This window comes from Tamandua tetradactyla, chromosome 3 (genome assembly GCF_023851605.1).
Source record: "Tamandua tetradactyla isolate mTamTet1 chromosome 3, mTamTet1.pri, whole genome shotgun sequence".
NCBI lineage: Eukaryota > Metazoa > Chordata > Mammalia > Pilosa > Myrmecophagidae > Tamandua > Tamandua tetradactyla.
This window is the reverse complement of record NC_135329.1, coordinates 91,982,695-91,996,649: the sequence shown is the minus strand read 5'-3', so window position 1 is coordinate 91,996,649 and position 13,955 is coordinate 91,982,695. Positions and strand designations below refer to the sequence as shown.

At 36.8% G+C, this 13,955-nt stretch overlaps 1 protein-coding gene across 10 annotated transcripts in view; it reads right to left on the bottom strand.

Annotated features, from left to right (window-relative positions):
- Window positions 1-13,955, bottom strand: part of CLASP1 (cytoplasmic linker associated protein 1) — a 316,174-nt gene that overhangs the window by 39,139 nt on the left and 263,080 nt on the right. For all 10 annotated transcript variants that reach the window (XM_077153522.1, XM_077153515.1, XM_077153516.1 and 7 more), the window contains 3 exons: window positions 13,041-13,119; window positions 11,546-11,689; window positions 2,337-2,480 (listed from right to left, as the gene is read on the bottom strand). In XM_077153522.1, coding sequence (XP_077009637.1) covers window positions 2,337-2,480; window positions 11,546-11,689; window positions 13,041-13,119 — 367 coding nt within the window. The remainder of the gene's footprint in view (window positions 1-2,336; window positions 2,481-11,545; window positions 11,690-13,040; window positions 13,120-13,955) is intronic.

Here is a 13,955-nt window from a genome sequence, read left to right as displayed (position 1 = left end):
CTATGAAAAATGTTTTCTTTTTTCCTTGTTTTTTGTTATGAGCTCTTGGCACTCAAGGAAAGCTCAGTCATAATAATAGCTGGATAGAAGCTTACAAAACAGACACCTCAGGGTCTAAATTCCAGCTCTACCATATTAAACTATCAAAATGTCCACGTTTCAACAAAAGATTACAAAACATACAAAGACACAGGAAATAATGGCCCAGGCAAAGGAGCAAATTAAAGTATTAGAAGCCATCAATGAGGAGGAGTCGATCTGGGATAAATCAGACAAAGACTGGTTTGGACAATTAAAAAATCATCCTAACCATGCTCAAAGAGCAAAAGGAAAACACTGACAAGGAAATAAAGGAAATCAGGAAAATGACAGATGAACACAAAGAGATTATCAAGAGAAATGAAATTATGAAAAGGAAACACACAGAGCTGAAGACAACTGTAAGAGAAATAAAAAAACTTCCCTAGAGATTCAACAGCAGAAGAGCTGACAGAAGAAACGGTGAACTTGAAGATAATGACAACTGAAATCATCCAGTCTGAGGGGTAGAAAGAAAAAGAAAACAGAGCCTGAGGAAAATGTCGGACACCATCAAGTATCCCAGTATATGCATTGTGGGAATCCCATAGAGGAGAGGAGAGAGAGAAAGGGGTAGAGAGAGGATTCAAAGAAATAATGGCTGACGACGTCCCAAATTTAATGGAAGACATGAATATACACATCTTAGACCCTCAACAAATTCAAAACAGGATAAACCCAAATAGACCCACACTGTGATATGCTATAATCAAACTACTGAATGCGGAAGATAAAGAGTGACTTCTGAAAGCTGCAAGAGAGAAGCAATGTGTGACATACAAGGGAGTCTCAGTAAGATTAAGTGCTTATTTCTCCTGGAGGCAAGAAAGCAGTGGGGTGACATATTTAAAGTGCTGAAAGTAAAAACTCCCACCAAGAATTCTATATCTCGCAAAACTGCCTTTCAAAAATGAGGGGAGATTAAGACATTCCCAGATAAACAAAAGCTGAGGGAGTTAATCATCACTAAACCAGCCCTATAAGAGATGCTAAAGAGAGATCTGCAAGTTGAAAGGAAAGGACAATAAATAGACTGAAGCTGCATGAAGAAATAAAGCTCTCCAGTGAGGGTAATATCAGGGGTAAAAATAAATGCCATCATTCTTGTATTTCTTATTGGTGATTCCATTTTTTATTTCCTACAGGTTCTAAATGGCAAATGTACATACCATGTAATGATAAATCAGTGGTTTTAGACTTAAAATGTATAAACATGTTATCTTTGATAAGAACTACATAAAGGTGGGGCAAAAAAGGGCTATAAAAATGTAGTTTGTGTGTACTATTGAAGTTAAATTAGTGCCAAGGCAAACAAGATTGTTAAAGACTTAAGATGCTAAATTTAAGCCCCATGGTTAACTACAAAAATATCAGAATATGCAAGGTCATTGACACAAGAAATTAGAATACATGTTGCCAGGGACAGAGGGCAAGTGGAATGGGGAGTTAATGCATAATGGGTGTAGGATTTCTGTTTGAGGAATCTCTAAGGTTTTAGTAATGGAAGTTGGGGAGGGTACCACAGTCTCGTGAATATGATAAATCCCTCTGAATGGGAGCAGGTGATATGGAAACATTATGTGGTATATATGTCCTACAAAAGGATGGGAAGGAAAGGGGAGGGGAGAAGGTTCAAAAACTTATTTGGGACATATGAAGAAATTGGAATATGAAATGTAAGCTTTATATCCACATTAATTTATTTGAAATTGATAACTGTACTTAAGGTGGATACATAAGTTCTTAGGAACTATACGCAGCAGTATTAGGTCTTTAAGGAGCATGCAGTATACAACTTACACTCAGGCGTTGCAAAAACAGATTGAATGAGACAGACAGACAGACAGATGGATAGACTGATGAATGGATAGAATGATTTGGCAAATATGGAAAAATGTTAAAACTGGTGGATCTGGGAATCTGCAGGAATAGGGTATGCTGGAGTTCTCCGTATTATTTTTGCTAGTGGCCTATAAGTTAGAAAGTATTTCAGAATAAAAAGTTTAAAAAACTAAACGGATTGAACAACCTAACTTACAAAAAGGTCATACTTAAATACTGTTTCACATATTCATTCAGAAAATGCTTAGGAAGTTGCTAGGAATCAGATCAGACATGGCCCCACCCTCCAGGAGAGGCTCACAATCTTCTGACTGAGAACAAGGAAGCAAGCCACTCCAATGGAGAATGTTCTAGAAAAGGAAGGTGCAGAGGTCAAGACTGGAGCACAGAGAACAGACTGCTCTCCCGGGACTCACCACACTGGTGTTACTGGAATTCTTGAGGTGGTTATGCAGCAGTTTGGTGGCACCATCCTGGAATGTTTTTGGCAAGGCACCAAGTAACATGGTAAATTCGGGAGTGTTCAATTCAAACAGAGAGATCAGCACAATTTGTGCTGCCTAAAAAAAAAGAAGTCATAATCAATTTATGTGATACAAACAACACCTTGGTCGAAATGTTCATTAAAACTTTTTTAAAAGGGATCATTTGTGTATGAGTAAAATAAAGTACTAGCAAGAGGACATTTGACCTAAGAAAAACAAAAAGTGTCTGGAGAAAATAATGTCAGCAATTACAGTCTGACTTCAATCTGGAAAGCAAACTCTGTCCTCATTTTAAGACCCTGTCCTTGGATTTCCACAGCACATTACTATGTAATAAATTCCTATAACTTTTCCTTTGTTGTCTGGCACCAGGATGGATGCTGGTAAACAGGTAGCCCATACAACGAGACAATCTTTTTTTAAAGGCTTAAAATCATTTCTACTCTAATTTAGTCAGAACCTGTCAGGGCCACTAGAGAACCCTGGAAAGAATAAGCTGCTAAATGAACGAGTGTGGGGTTATCTTGAGACACCGCTTCCTGTGGATCCTTCCTGCAGATATCCACAGACCTGCCCCTACTACTGACTGAGAGATACTAGAATAAGACAGAGGCCAAATACATCTGAAAAACTCCTACTTTTACTCTATGAACTGAGGAAACAGATGGTAGTTGGGAAACAAACGACATGGAATGGTACAAATTAAAACCCTGCTCTTCTGCATTCTGGTAACTGCTCTGCTATTCTTTATTATTGAGAACACAGGGCAGGACTGTTTTAATGACTGTAGCAGTAAGGTGGGAAAGAGCAGTTAGCTGAAGTAACAATAGACAACTGAGACTCAATTTATGCCAGCAAGCAATGTGCTTTCTACAGTACTCATTAACAGGTAATATGAGCTTAGAAAATGATGCCTGAGGAATTAACTCAGATTATAAGGGTTTTGATTTAGAAAAACTAGACAAAAGGAAAATTTCAGTAAATACTAATTGGTATTTCTTAGGCACTTCTAGAGGAATCAAGAGAAAGGAATACACATTATGAAAAACTGTTTCGGTGTATACAATTTATTCATTTGGACTAAAAGCACACATTTATTTTTCCAAAGATTTTTTAGAATTCCAAGATTCCAAAGTAATTTTTAGGAGTGGAATAATTATTCTGAATTTTATTCCCCACGACATAGGATATTACACAAGAATACACTTGCTGAAAAATTCTTTGGAAATTACCTCCACGAAGTATTTCAATGCTTTTACAAAGTTAAATTTAAATCTTGATCCAGTTAGGATGAAGCTACTACATTTTGCATTTGGAAAAAGGGGAAAAAAAATTCAAAGACTCTCTAGTTTTTAATAAAAAATGAAAATTAATTATGAACTTAAAAGTATCAGAATAATGTCTTTCATGATTTCAAAAATCATCTTTTTTATCAACATTTCAAAAGCATTCTTAAACATGGGACTGGGCCAAAGTCAGTCGCATTTTTCCTTGACCCCCCAAAAAACAGTCATTAATAGTTTCTCCATCCAAATTAAAATAAGAAGGGGCCAGTATACTTTTATGACACAACCAAAGAAAAATAAACCAAAAAACCTACTATTACTGATTATACTAAAATATGTACTTCATGCCATTATTGAAATAGTTTAAATAAATGATTACCTGAAGAAATCTATTTCATCACAAATTTAATGTACTATTAACATGATTTGTATATTATTTAATTCTATTTAAACAAAAAATTCCAAAAATCATGCAAAGTAACCCCTGTATTTTAAAAACATTTTATTAGATGTTATGAGGAAAAGGACATGCAGAAAAAACACAGCACTTCAAGGAGAAAGAAGACTTGAGTTTTAGCTAAGACTAACTCTGAGCACAATTTTTGTTAACTGAAAATGGCATTTGAAAATGATAAAATGTATCATTTCATTCTTAATTGCTTTTATTTTATATGAGATGTGCCACTGTCTTAAGAGACTATTATTTCTTCCCACAAAGATATGATACCCAATGCTACAAACTAACCTGAGGTTTTTCATGAAGCAAACTATAAAATTAGTGAGACCCTTTAGGAACAAGAGGGCTGTAAGGAAAAAAACAGGCCTAGAAATTGTGCAATTTCAGAGAGACTTTCAAGCATGCAGAAAAAACATCCAATATACTTTGTGTGTGAGGCTTTTTTTTTTTACTTTTTTTTCTTTATTAGAGAAGTTTTTTAATAGAGAACAATCATCCATCAAATACAGGATTCACATATACCACCTTAATACCTTGAACTGGTGTGGTATATTTGTTACAAATGATGAAAGTGCATTTTTATAATTGTACTATTAACTGTAGTCCATAATTTAACTTAGGGTTCATTGTGTAGTCCAATTTCATGGATCTGTGTTGGTTTTTTCAAAATTTTTAAATATGTTACCATATATACAACAACATTTTCCCAATACACTTTTAAATTTTGGCCTACTAAAGAACTTATTCTTAATAATCCTAAAGTTGAATTTTACTAAAAAATTAAATACGAAGACAGGAATTTTGAAAATATAACTAGTTGGACAGATGACGATGCTTGTGTGTGTGTATATATATGATTTATACACATACATGAGTATGGTTTATTCATATATATGTATGATTTTAGATAGCTTTCAAAAGTCACTCTCTGGCTTAAAGCCATTTCCAATGTAAAATCTTTTTCTAGGATCCAATCTCCAGAAATGAAAGGAAAGAATAATTTAAGCATGTTATTTTAAAAAGATTTCTTATATCAATGATGTAAAAAGAATGAGACTATTATGGTTTCTTAAACATCTCATCTATGGCTATGAGCTAGTGAGAAGTAAGAATACTGGAACCCAAGCAATGAAGAAAACTAGATTCTATATATTACTAACATCAATAAAGGAGCAAGTCCAAGCATGGGGTTGGAGAGACTCTACAAAAAGCCCAGGGCACAGCTCACAGTCAATAAGGAGTCACACCACTGTTGTTGCTCACACCTCTGAACTGCCATCTTCCACAGAGGCAGCAACGCTAGGCAGCAAAACAAAATTCCAGGTGCTGCTGAATTCTAATGGCCAATGCTAGGGCAACTTACTTTAAGCTTCAAATGGCAACTTAAAAGGGAAGATTTCCACAGGCCCATATAGTGAAGGAGGGGGGGTGGTGATTAAAAGCTTCTTCAGAATCTCACTGGTACAACCTGAAAAGAAATCCAGAGCCACCAACTGCCTTGAATGCTGTACACCTTAACAGCAGAAGGGAATTCTTCATAACAGAAAGGAGAAAAATAAAGATATGACAAATGTTTCAGTGTTGGTATTAATTTGGTATAACATAGGAAGGAAAAGCAGAGTTTTCTTACTTATTAAAATATTAATGCTCCCTTCAGATGTCATTAAAATTGCTCCACAAAATTACCAAAGAGAGAATTCTCCCAAGGTTTTAGACATTCTTTCCTTAGTTTCTCCTTTAGTATTCCATTAAAAATATGGTGGTATCCCAGTAATGTCTTCCCTTCTTTTCTTATCATATACATCAGAGGTCTGTACTCCACATGGCTGTTCCACTGGGTAGGTAGTTAATTATAAAACACACAGAAAGCTCAAACATTTACAAAAGTACACACACACACTCACGCAGTATTAATTTTAAGATTTTCAAAATCTTCCCAGCATCTTCAAAAGGGTAATGGGTTTTAGCGATCTAATATGCAAACAGAGAGGTGTATGTTTCTGAAGTTAGTACAGTTTGTCATCTACCTGTTTACCATCTTCTTCCAAATTTCCTTCTCCAGGTCCAGACCAGGGTAAATCTGACCTAGCTGGGAAATCCTCACCTACTCGACTAGGCTGAAGTGGGGACTGACAAATGGAAAGTGGCATGACTGAATCAGAGAGAAAAAGCAAGTGCTTACCCTATGCTATCTGTTAGCCGCAACAGTCTTTGGCTTCTTTATCAAAAAAACCATCTAGGCAGATATAGTCACAGAAATAAAAACAGCAGCTCCCAATTTTGAACCGCAACCATTTTTCAATTCTTTACTGAATAATCATAATCCTCTCTAAAAATAGTATTGTTCTTTACATGATGAAGCAAGAGATCTAAGAAGTCAAAATGAGTCTTGAAAAAGGCAAGCAACAGTTAAGCTGAGATTCGTATCTGATGACAAAACCCTCACCTTTTTGATTCAATATTCATTTAGAAACTTCAACTTTTGAAGGGTAAATGTCTATAAACATGTCCTACTCTGGCCAACAGTAACTTTATACTTTCTAGGTTTCTTGGTTATGCCTTCATTTTCCACATTTCTCCAAACAAAGTTTAGGGGTTCAGTCTGTTATTTCAGCTGACAAAGTAGGTGCTAAATGTTAGAGAATCACATATGATAAGCAAATATTCATGGATCAGAAATTATAAAGTATAATTATACAATCAAAAATCCTATTGCTATTACTCCATTACCTTGTGACTCATTCACATGGCTTCCTAATGTGAGAAAAATTCTGATTCTCCATTTGCACCAAAATAGTATCATCATAACAACAACAGCCATAAAACAACAGTCAAATAATAATGGCAGAGGCTACAGCAGCAAATGAACAGTTTTTGCATATACTTTTATTGCAATTATCCTCTCAATCTTGATGCGAGATTTAATATTCCCATTTCATAGATAATCAGAGAACTCAGAGGTTAAATTACTTGCTCATACCGGTGACAAGTCTCAGAGGTATATGCAGGTATAACTCTAGCATCCGCTTCCTTTCTACAGTCAACACATTATATCGCCTTAACACAAATACATAAAATATTAAGGAAGCATCTAATGTACCTATGTACTGTTTGGGAAACACTCTAGTCATGATTCCCACACTGAAAGAATATAAAAGGTTACTTTTGGAATAAAGCAGGTCAGGGGCTTTTCCATCTAGTCAAACCAGGTTCAGCCTGGCAGGAAACAGCATTAATGCACACCACATCATGGTCTAAGTTTTGACTGCGGCTTCTCCCATCATTTATCAACTTCTTACATATTTAACTTCCTTCTCCCCCAGTGTGAAACACCCAAAATACTGAGATAAAAAGGGAAGGACAAAACAAAACATTAAAATGGTAAAGTTGGAGAATCTGAGCTTGTATCAGCTTAACACATTTCTCAAGTGCCTTTACTTATATGGTCTTACAATTACGGAGAATGAACTACACCATCTACAGACTCCTCAGGTACTGCTTGCATAAAATTACCATTCTCCAGGGATGGGTCAACATGACAATTTACAGCAGAGATTTCAGACTGAAGGGCTCTTTTAGTACTAGAATATAATTCCACTTTACTCTTAGAAAGAAATTAAATTAGGACACCTCTAGGTGTACAGTTTGTGGTCGAGCAGTTTATGGGGAAAAAAAATATTTGCATACTGTGTACCTATTTGAATCAAATAACAATGCTTTACTTCTCAGTCCTGGATGTGAATACAATTGAAAGCCAATCCAGGGTTCACAGACATTCTGAAGGATGAACAAATCGAGAAGGTGTCCAAAAGGCAGAAGTGCTTCTGGTAAGTCAATCCTTGTCACAATTTACATGGTTAGGTAGAAAGGCTCCCTACTTAACAAAGAGCTAAGGAACTACCCAGTACCTGTGGAAGATTCTTGACAATTCACTGAAAGAGAGCCCAAACCACAGTAGGCAAAATTCTATGATTCCCACTCCCAAATTAAATTCTAAGGTAATTTCCTCACCTATAGCATAAAAGGTACCTGTCAACATGACAGGTTATCAACTCATGTTTACACTTCAGGGCAGAAGGGATTGTGCCAAGGTAATTAAGGGCCCCTATCAGTTGACTCTGAGTTCATTACAAGGGAGAGAATCCTGGGTGGGCCTGATACAAGCAGGCGAGCCCTTAAAAGAGGTTAGAGACATTCAAAGTGAGAGATTCTCCTGCTGTGTGTCTTACACTCTCTGTTAACGAAGAATGGTTTGGTAGAATTCTTGGACAGTTTTTTCTTTCAGCACTTATTGAGTATGTCATCCAACTGCCTTCTGGCTTCAAGGTTTCTGATGAAGAATCAGCTATTAACCTTGAGGACTGCTGAATGTGATTAGTCACTTCTCTCTTGCTGCTTTTAGGATTCCCTCTTTGTCTCTGTCTTCCCACAGTTTGGTTGTGATGTGTCTAGGTGTGGATCTCTTTGAGTTTATCCTATTTAGAGTTGAGCTTCTTGGATGTGTAGAATGTTTTTCATCAAATTTGGGAAGTTTTTGGACATTATGTCTTCAAATATTCTCCTGCTGGCTTTGAAGAAGCAAATTCTCCTGCTGGCTTTGAAGAAGCAGGGACCTCTGTCCTCTAATCATAAGGAAGTGAATGCTGCCAACACCAGTGACATGGATGAGACAGAAGTCCTGGCTAACATCTGGATTTCAGCATGGGGAGGACCCTGAGCAGAGAATTCAGCCAACAGGTACCAGATTCCTGACCCACAAAAACTGTGAGATAATAAATTTGTGTTGTTTTAAGCTGTTAGTTTGTGGTAATTTGTTACCTAATAGAAAATTTCTTACATAGTGTGGTGGTTCGATTCTGGTGTCGACTTGGTCAAGTGACAATGTCCAGTTGTCTGGTAAGGCAAGCACTGCCCTGACCACTGCTACACGGATATTTCCTAAATGGCTGATAAACTAGAAGGCTAGTTTATTAATTCATCAGTTAGCTGATTCCAGCTATGGCTGATAACATCTGTGATCAACTATGGTGTGTTTCCCACCAATGAGATAACCCAGTCAATTGAAGACTTTTAATAAAGAAGAGAGTTTTTTTCACACTTCTTCAGCCAGCAAGCTTCCCCTGTGGAGTCTGTCAAGACCCTCCATCAGAGCTGCCAGCTTCACAACCTGCCCTGTGGATTTTGGGCCCTTCCATTCCCACAGCTGCATGAGACACCTTTATAAATCTCATACTTACAGACATCTCCTATTGGTTCTGTTTCTCTAGAGAACCCTGACTAATATATATAGTATAAAAGTCAAAGACAGGAATTTCAAGACAATGGTTTTAAAAATGGATTAAGAATGTTACTTGAAATGAGATTACTTATCTTTGGATGGCGGCCATTCACCAATCCATTCGAAATGTATACTGAATGTCTACTGTGTTCCTACTGGCACTGTACTAGGTGCTGGGCATATTGAAGTGAGCAAAATAGTCTTCCACTACTCAACTTCCAACCCCCCTGCTTCAGATACTTTAGTCTACATACTGTTTTCAATCAAACTTCATATTTTCTCAACACAACTACTCCCTTCCCCTAAACCCATCACCTATTCAACTCCCACCCAGATTTCATGACTGGGAGTGAATCTTATCTTTCTAGGAAGCTTTCCATGGTAAAAGCCGTCTGCACTGAGTTGACAATACATAGAAAATAGCCAAGTGTTCAGACAGATTTAGTGAAGTCTGTCAAGGGTAGTAGAGCTCCCACTACTATGGGGTTCAGAGGCAGGCAACACGACTCCAGGTACCTGGGAACAAAGTGGGGGCGACAATGGAGAACAGCGAGGGTGAAAATGTCTACATTTCCAACCTACCTCAAAGCCAAAGGGCATTTGTGATAGGGATGGTTGTGGAAGGAATATAGTAGAGAAGAAAAAAAATATACGATTCATGATTAAATACAAATAATCAAAATCAACTACTCTTAGTCTGAAAGCAGAACAGAGAAATCTGGTTTTAACAAGTACTAAAGGCTAATTCGCTTTTACACAAAGTAAGAGAACAATGTGCATATGTGAAACCTAAGCTTAGAACACTAACACTGAGGAGGAAGAGAATGAGAAAAAGAGCAACCCTACAATGGCAGATGTGCCAGTTTGAAACTGTTGTGTACCCCAGAAAAGCCATGTCCTTTAATCCTGATTCAATTGTTGGGTGGAACATTCTGATTAAGTTGTTTCCATGGAGAAACAACTGTGGGTGGGACTTTTTGATTAGGTGATTTCCACACAGATTTGTCTCCACCCATTCAAGGTTGGTCACTTAATGGGGTCCTTTAAGAGGGAACTATTTTGGAAAAAGCCAGAGATCTCTGGAGATGCAGAAAGCAAATGCCCCTGGGAAGCCTTATGAAATAAGAAGCCGGCAAAGAAAGCTAGCAGCCATCACCATGTGCCTCTCCAGCTGACAGAGGCGTTCCAGACGGCATCAGTCTTCATTGAGTGTCTTTAACCTCTTGTTGGTGCCCTAATTTGGATATTTTCATGACCTTAGAACTGTAAACTTGTAATGCAATAAATTCCCTTCTTAAAAGCCATTCCATTTCTGGTGTTTTGCATTCCAGCACCTTTAGCTAGCCAATACAGCAGCTAATATTTATGTGCTCATAACATATCAAGAACTGATCATATGCTCTACATGTACTGATTAATCCTCACCACAGTCTATGAAGGATAATACTACCTAATAATGGAAAGAACAGTAAGTAATCTGTATTCTTTATTATATCCCTATTAATATGCCATTCACAAAAGAGAAGCATAAACAATAAAACAATGATTGTTATCAGGGTACCCTGAAAGAGGAATTCCTACCTTCCCAACCTAGTCCCCAAATTAAAGAATGTTTTCCAAGTGGGGTATACAATCAGAAGTTTTTTTTATCTTTTAAAAAAAGTCCAGAATCCATTATAGCTCATCACAATTTTCAATCACATTTTACTACTAGGCACCCTATGGTCAGGTAGCCTTAGATGTGCAATTCCTTCTTCAAAGTATCTTACAAAATTGATATAAGGAAAACAGATGTCCTTACAAGAAAAAAAAAAACAACAACAATAAATTATCAGTGCCCTCACATTATAAAATCTATAAAACAGATGCCCGGGAAAATAATGAAGCCATCATACAAGATTTCAGATTTTCATTTTGACATCCAAAGACCGGAATTGGGTAGGGTGGAGAGAGAGAAGACGGCGGTGACAGCAAAGCCTTGCTTTCCACAGAAAAACAGTGATAACAATTGGTAGGGGAATGTGGGGATGGGGTAATTTCTAAGCTTTTAACAAATGTCTCTATCTAACCGCATGCCTAAGAACAGTTTGTAATTATACTTTAGCTCTGTTGGACATACCTTTCTCACGTCTGAACTCTTTGGTTCTGTTGTCCAGGTTATAATTCTAGAAACAGCAAGTCTTGTCTCACTAGAATTTACAAAATCTGTTGGATCCATCTGCCTGGCCAGAGACTCAATGTATTTCAGGATTGCAACTTTAACCTGAAAGATCCAATAATCATGAACATTAAGTACATTCTATGAATCTTGCACCAGAATTCTTAAATAGTGGTCAGAAAGAAAGTAAGCACTATTGAGGAGGAACCTCTTTTCTCCAGGATTTGTGTCCCCACATGGCAGGGTGTCCAACGGGGAAAAAGCACAGCCGGCTATGGGTTAGCCCGGGCATGGGATACCAGTAAGCAGCTCAATCCCCCTTGTCTTTAGGTTGTTGTGCCTGCAGGAAAGATACATGCTGCTGGTCCTTTATGCAGCAAGAGACTCAGAGCTACAAACTGGGCTGGGGGGGGGGGGGGGGCAAGTTCAACTCTAGGATTAGTTTTGTCACACATTCTTGGCCAGGTCCTGTAAGCCAACATTTACTATAAATAAACTGATATTCTGCCCTTATTTCTTCCTTTTCTCTTATTTTTGTGAAAAATAACATATATATAAAAAAGCAATAAATTTCAAAGTACATTGCAATAATTAGTTGTAGAACAGATTTCAGAGTTTGGTATGGTTACAATTTCACAATTTTAGGTTTTTACTTCTAGCTGCTCTAAGGTACTGGAGATTAAAAGAAATATCAATATAATGATTCAGCATTCATACTCATTTGGTAAACCCTACTTCTCTGTATAACTCCACCATCACCTTTGATCTTTCTCCCACTCTTTAGGCATATTGGTTAAGCCCATTCTAACTTCTTCATGTTGGAAGGGGTGTTGTTAATATGAGATTGGGGATAGAACTACTTGATGTTCTGGAGAGGGTCAGCCCTTACTTTTTCATCCATTGCTCAACTGTTGTGATCTCAGGTGGAAAGAGTTATTATTTTGGGGCCTGTCCTAAAACCCCAAGAGTTAATGACCAACGAACAGATGATAAACATGATCTGATTCACACATCTTCTCTCAAATTTATTAAAGGTATGATTTCCCCCCAACATTTAACAATTTTCATGTCTTAGAATGTTACTGTTTAATAAACATTCCAATCTCAACATATCAGAATGTCTTAATTTTCTAGTTTAAATATGAATTTTGAAAAAAACTAATAATACCAAACGGATGTGAAGTAATTGGAACTCTCTGATATTGTTGGTGGGAATATAATAAGATACAACCATTTTGATGGTTTCTAATAAAGTTAAACATATACCTACCCTATAAATCAGCAATTTCACTATTTATTTAACCAAGAGAAATAGAAACATGTCAACAAAGAGTTATAAAAGAATGATCATGCAGCTTTATTCATAACAGCCACATATGAGTCATGTATAAATTAAGTACATTTTAAGCAAATTTGAGTTCTGTAGGTTGATTTGTAATATCAAGTAGTTACCAACCTTGAGGTTTGGAGTTTGAGTTTGATCCACAATAAATCTCATCAAAATGTTAAACTGTTGATCAAATGGAAAGGAGTCCCTAAGTATAAAAAAAAAAAAAGTGCTTGTTTTAAAAGAAAGGCTTATTATAAAGAAGAATGTAAGACTATCTAAGAAGAGAAACCAAATGTGGTAGATTATTATTAACACACATATAAGCAAGCCTGTCCACATTTTTTAAAAGAATACTTTTAAAATTTTTTATAAATATTAAAGTAATATATGGCTATATAGAGAATTTAGAAAAGAAAAATATTGTTTAAACTCTCAAAACATATATTAAAAATGCTTTGAGTATGTGATTTTAAAAATGAAGACTGAGCAATGAATTAAGGAAGAGATTCTCACCTGCCCTCCTTGAGATGTGCTCATCTTCTTTCCAGCTAACTTTCTGAATACTGGGTATACGAAAACATATACGATTCCTGAATCTTATTTTTTATGTCCTGACTAGGCTGCTTACAGCTGACACTGTTTAAGCTAAGCGGATTGTTCTCCTTGAGCCGGGCTTCGTAATTGCTGTGACACTATTTTTTGGGTGCACGGTCCGGGAATCCAATCCGGTTCTCCCACATGGAAGGCAAACATTCTACTGTGATACCTATTTTTATAATTACCATAGTAGAGTGCCTGTGAGATACTTAGAAAGAAAAACTCCCTGTGATGGTTTGAAATGGTTACATACTCCAGAAAAAGCTATGTTCTTTTAATCCCAATCCAATCTAAGGGGGGAAGACCTACGGTTTGGGAGGGACCCTTTGATTAGGGTGCTTCCATGGAGACGTGACTCCATGCATTCATGGTGGGTCTTAGTTTACTGGAGTCCTTAATAGAACTGATACAGAGAGCAGAGAGACAGATGTCTTTTGATGCAGA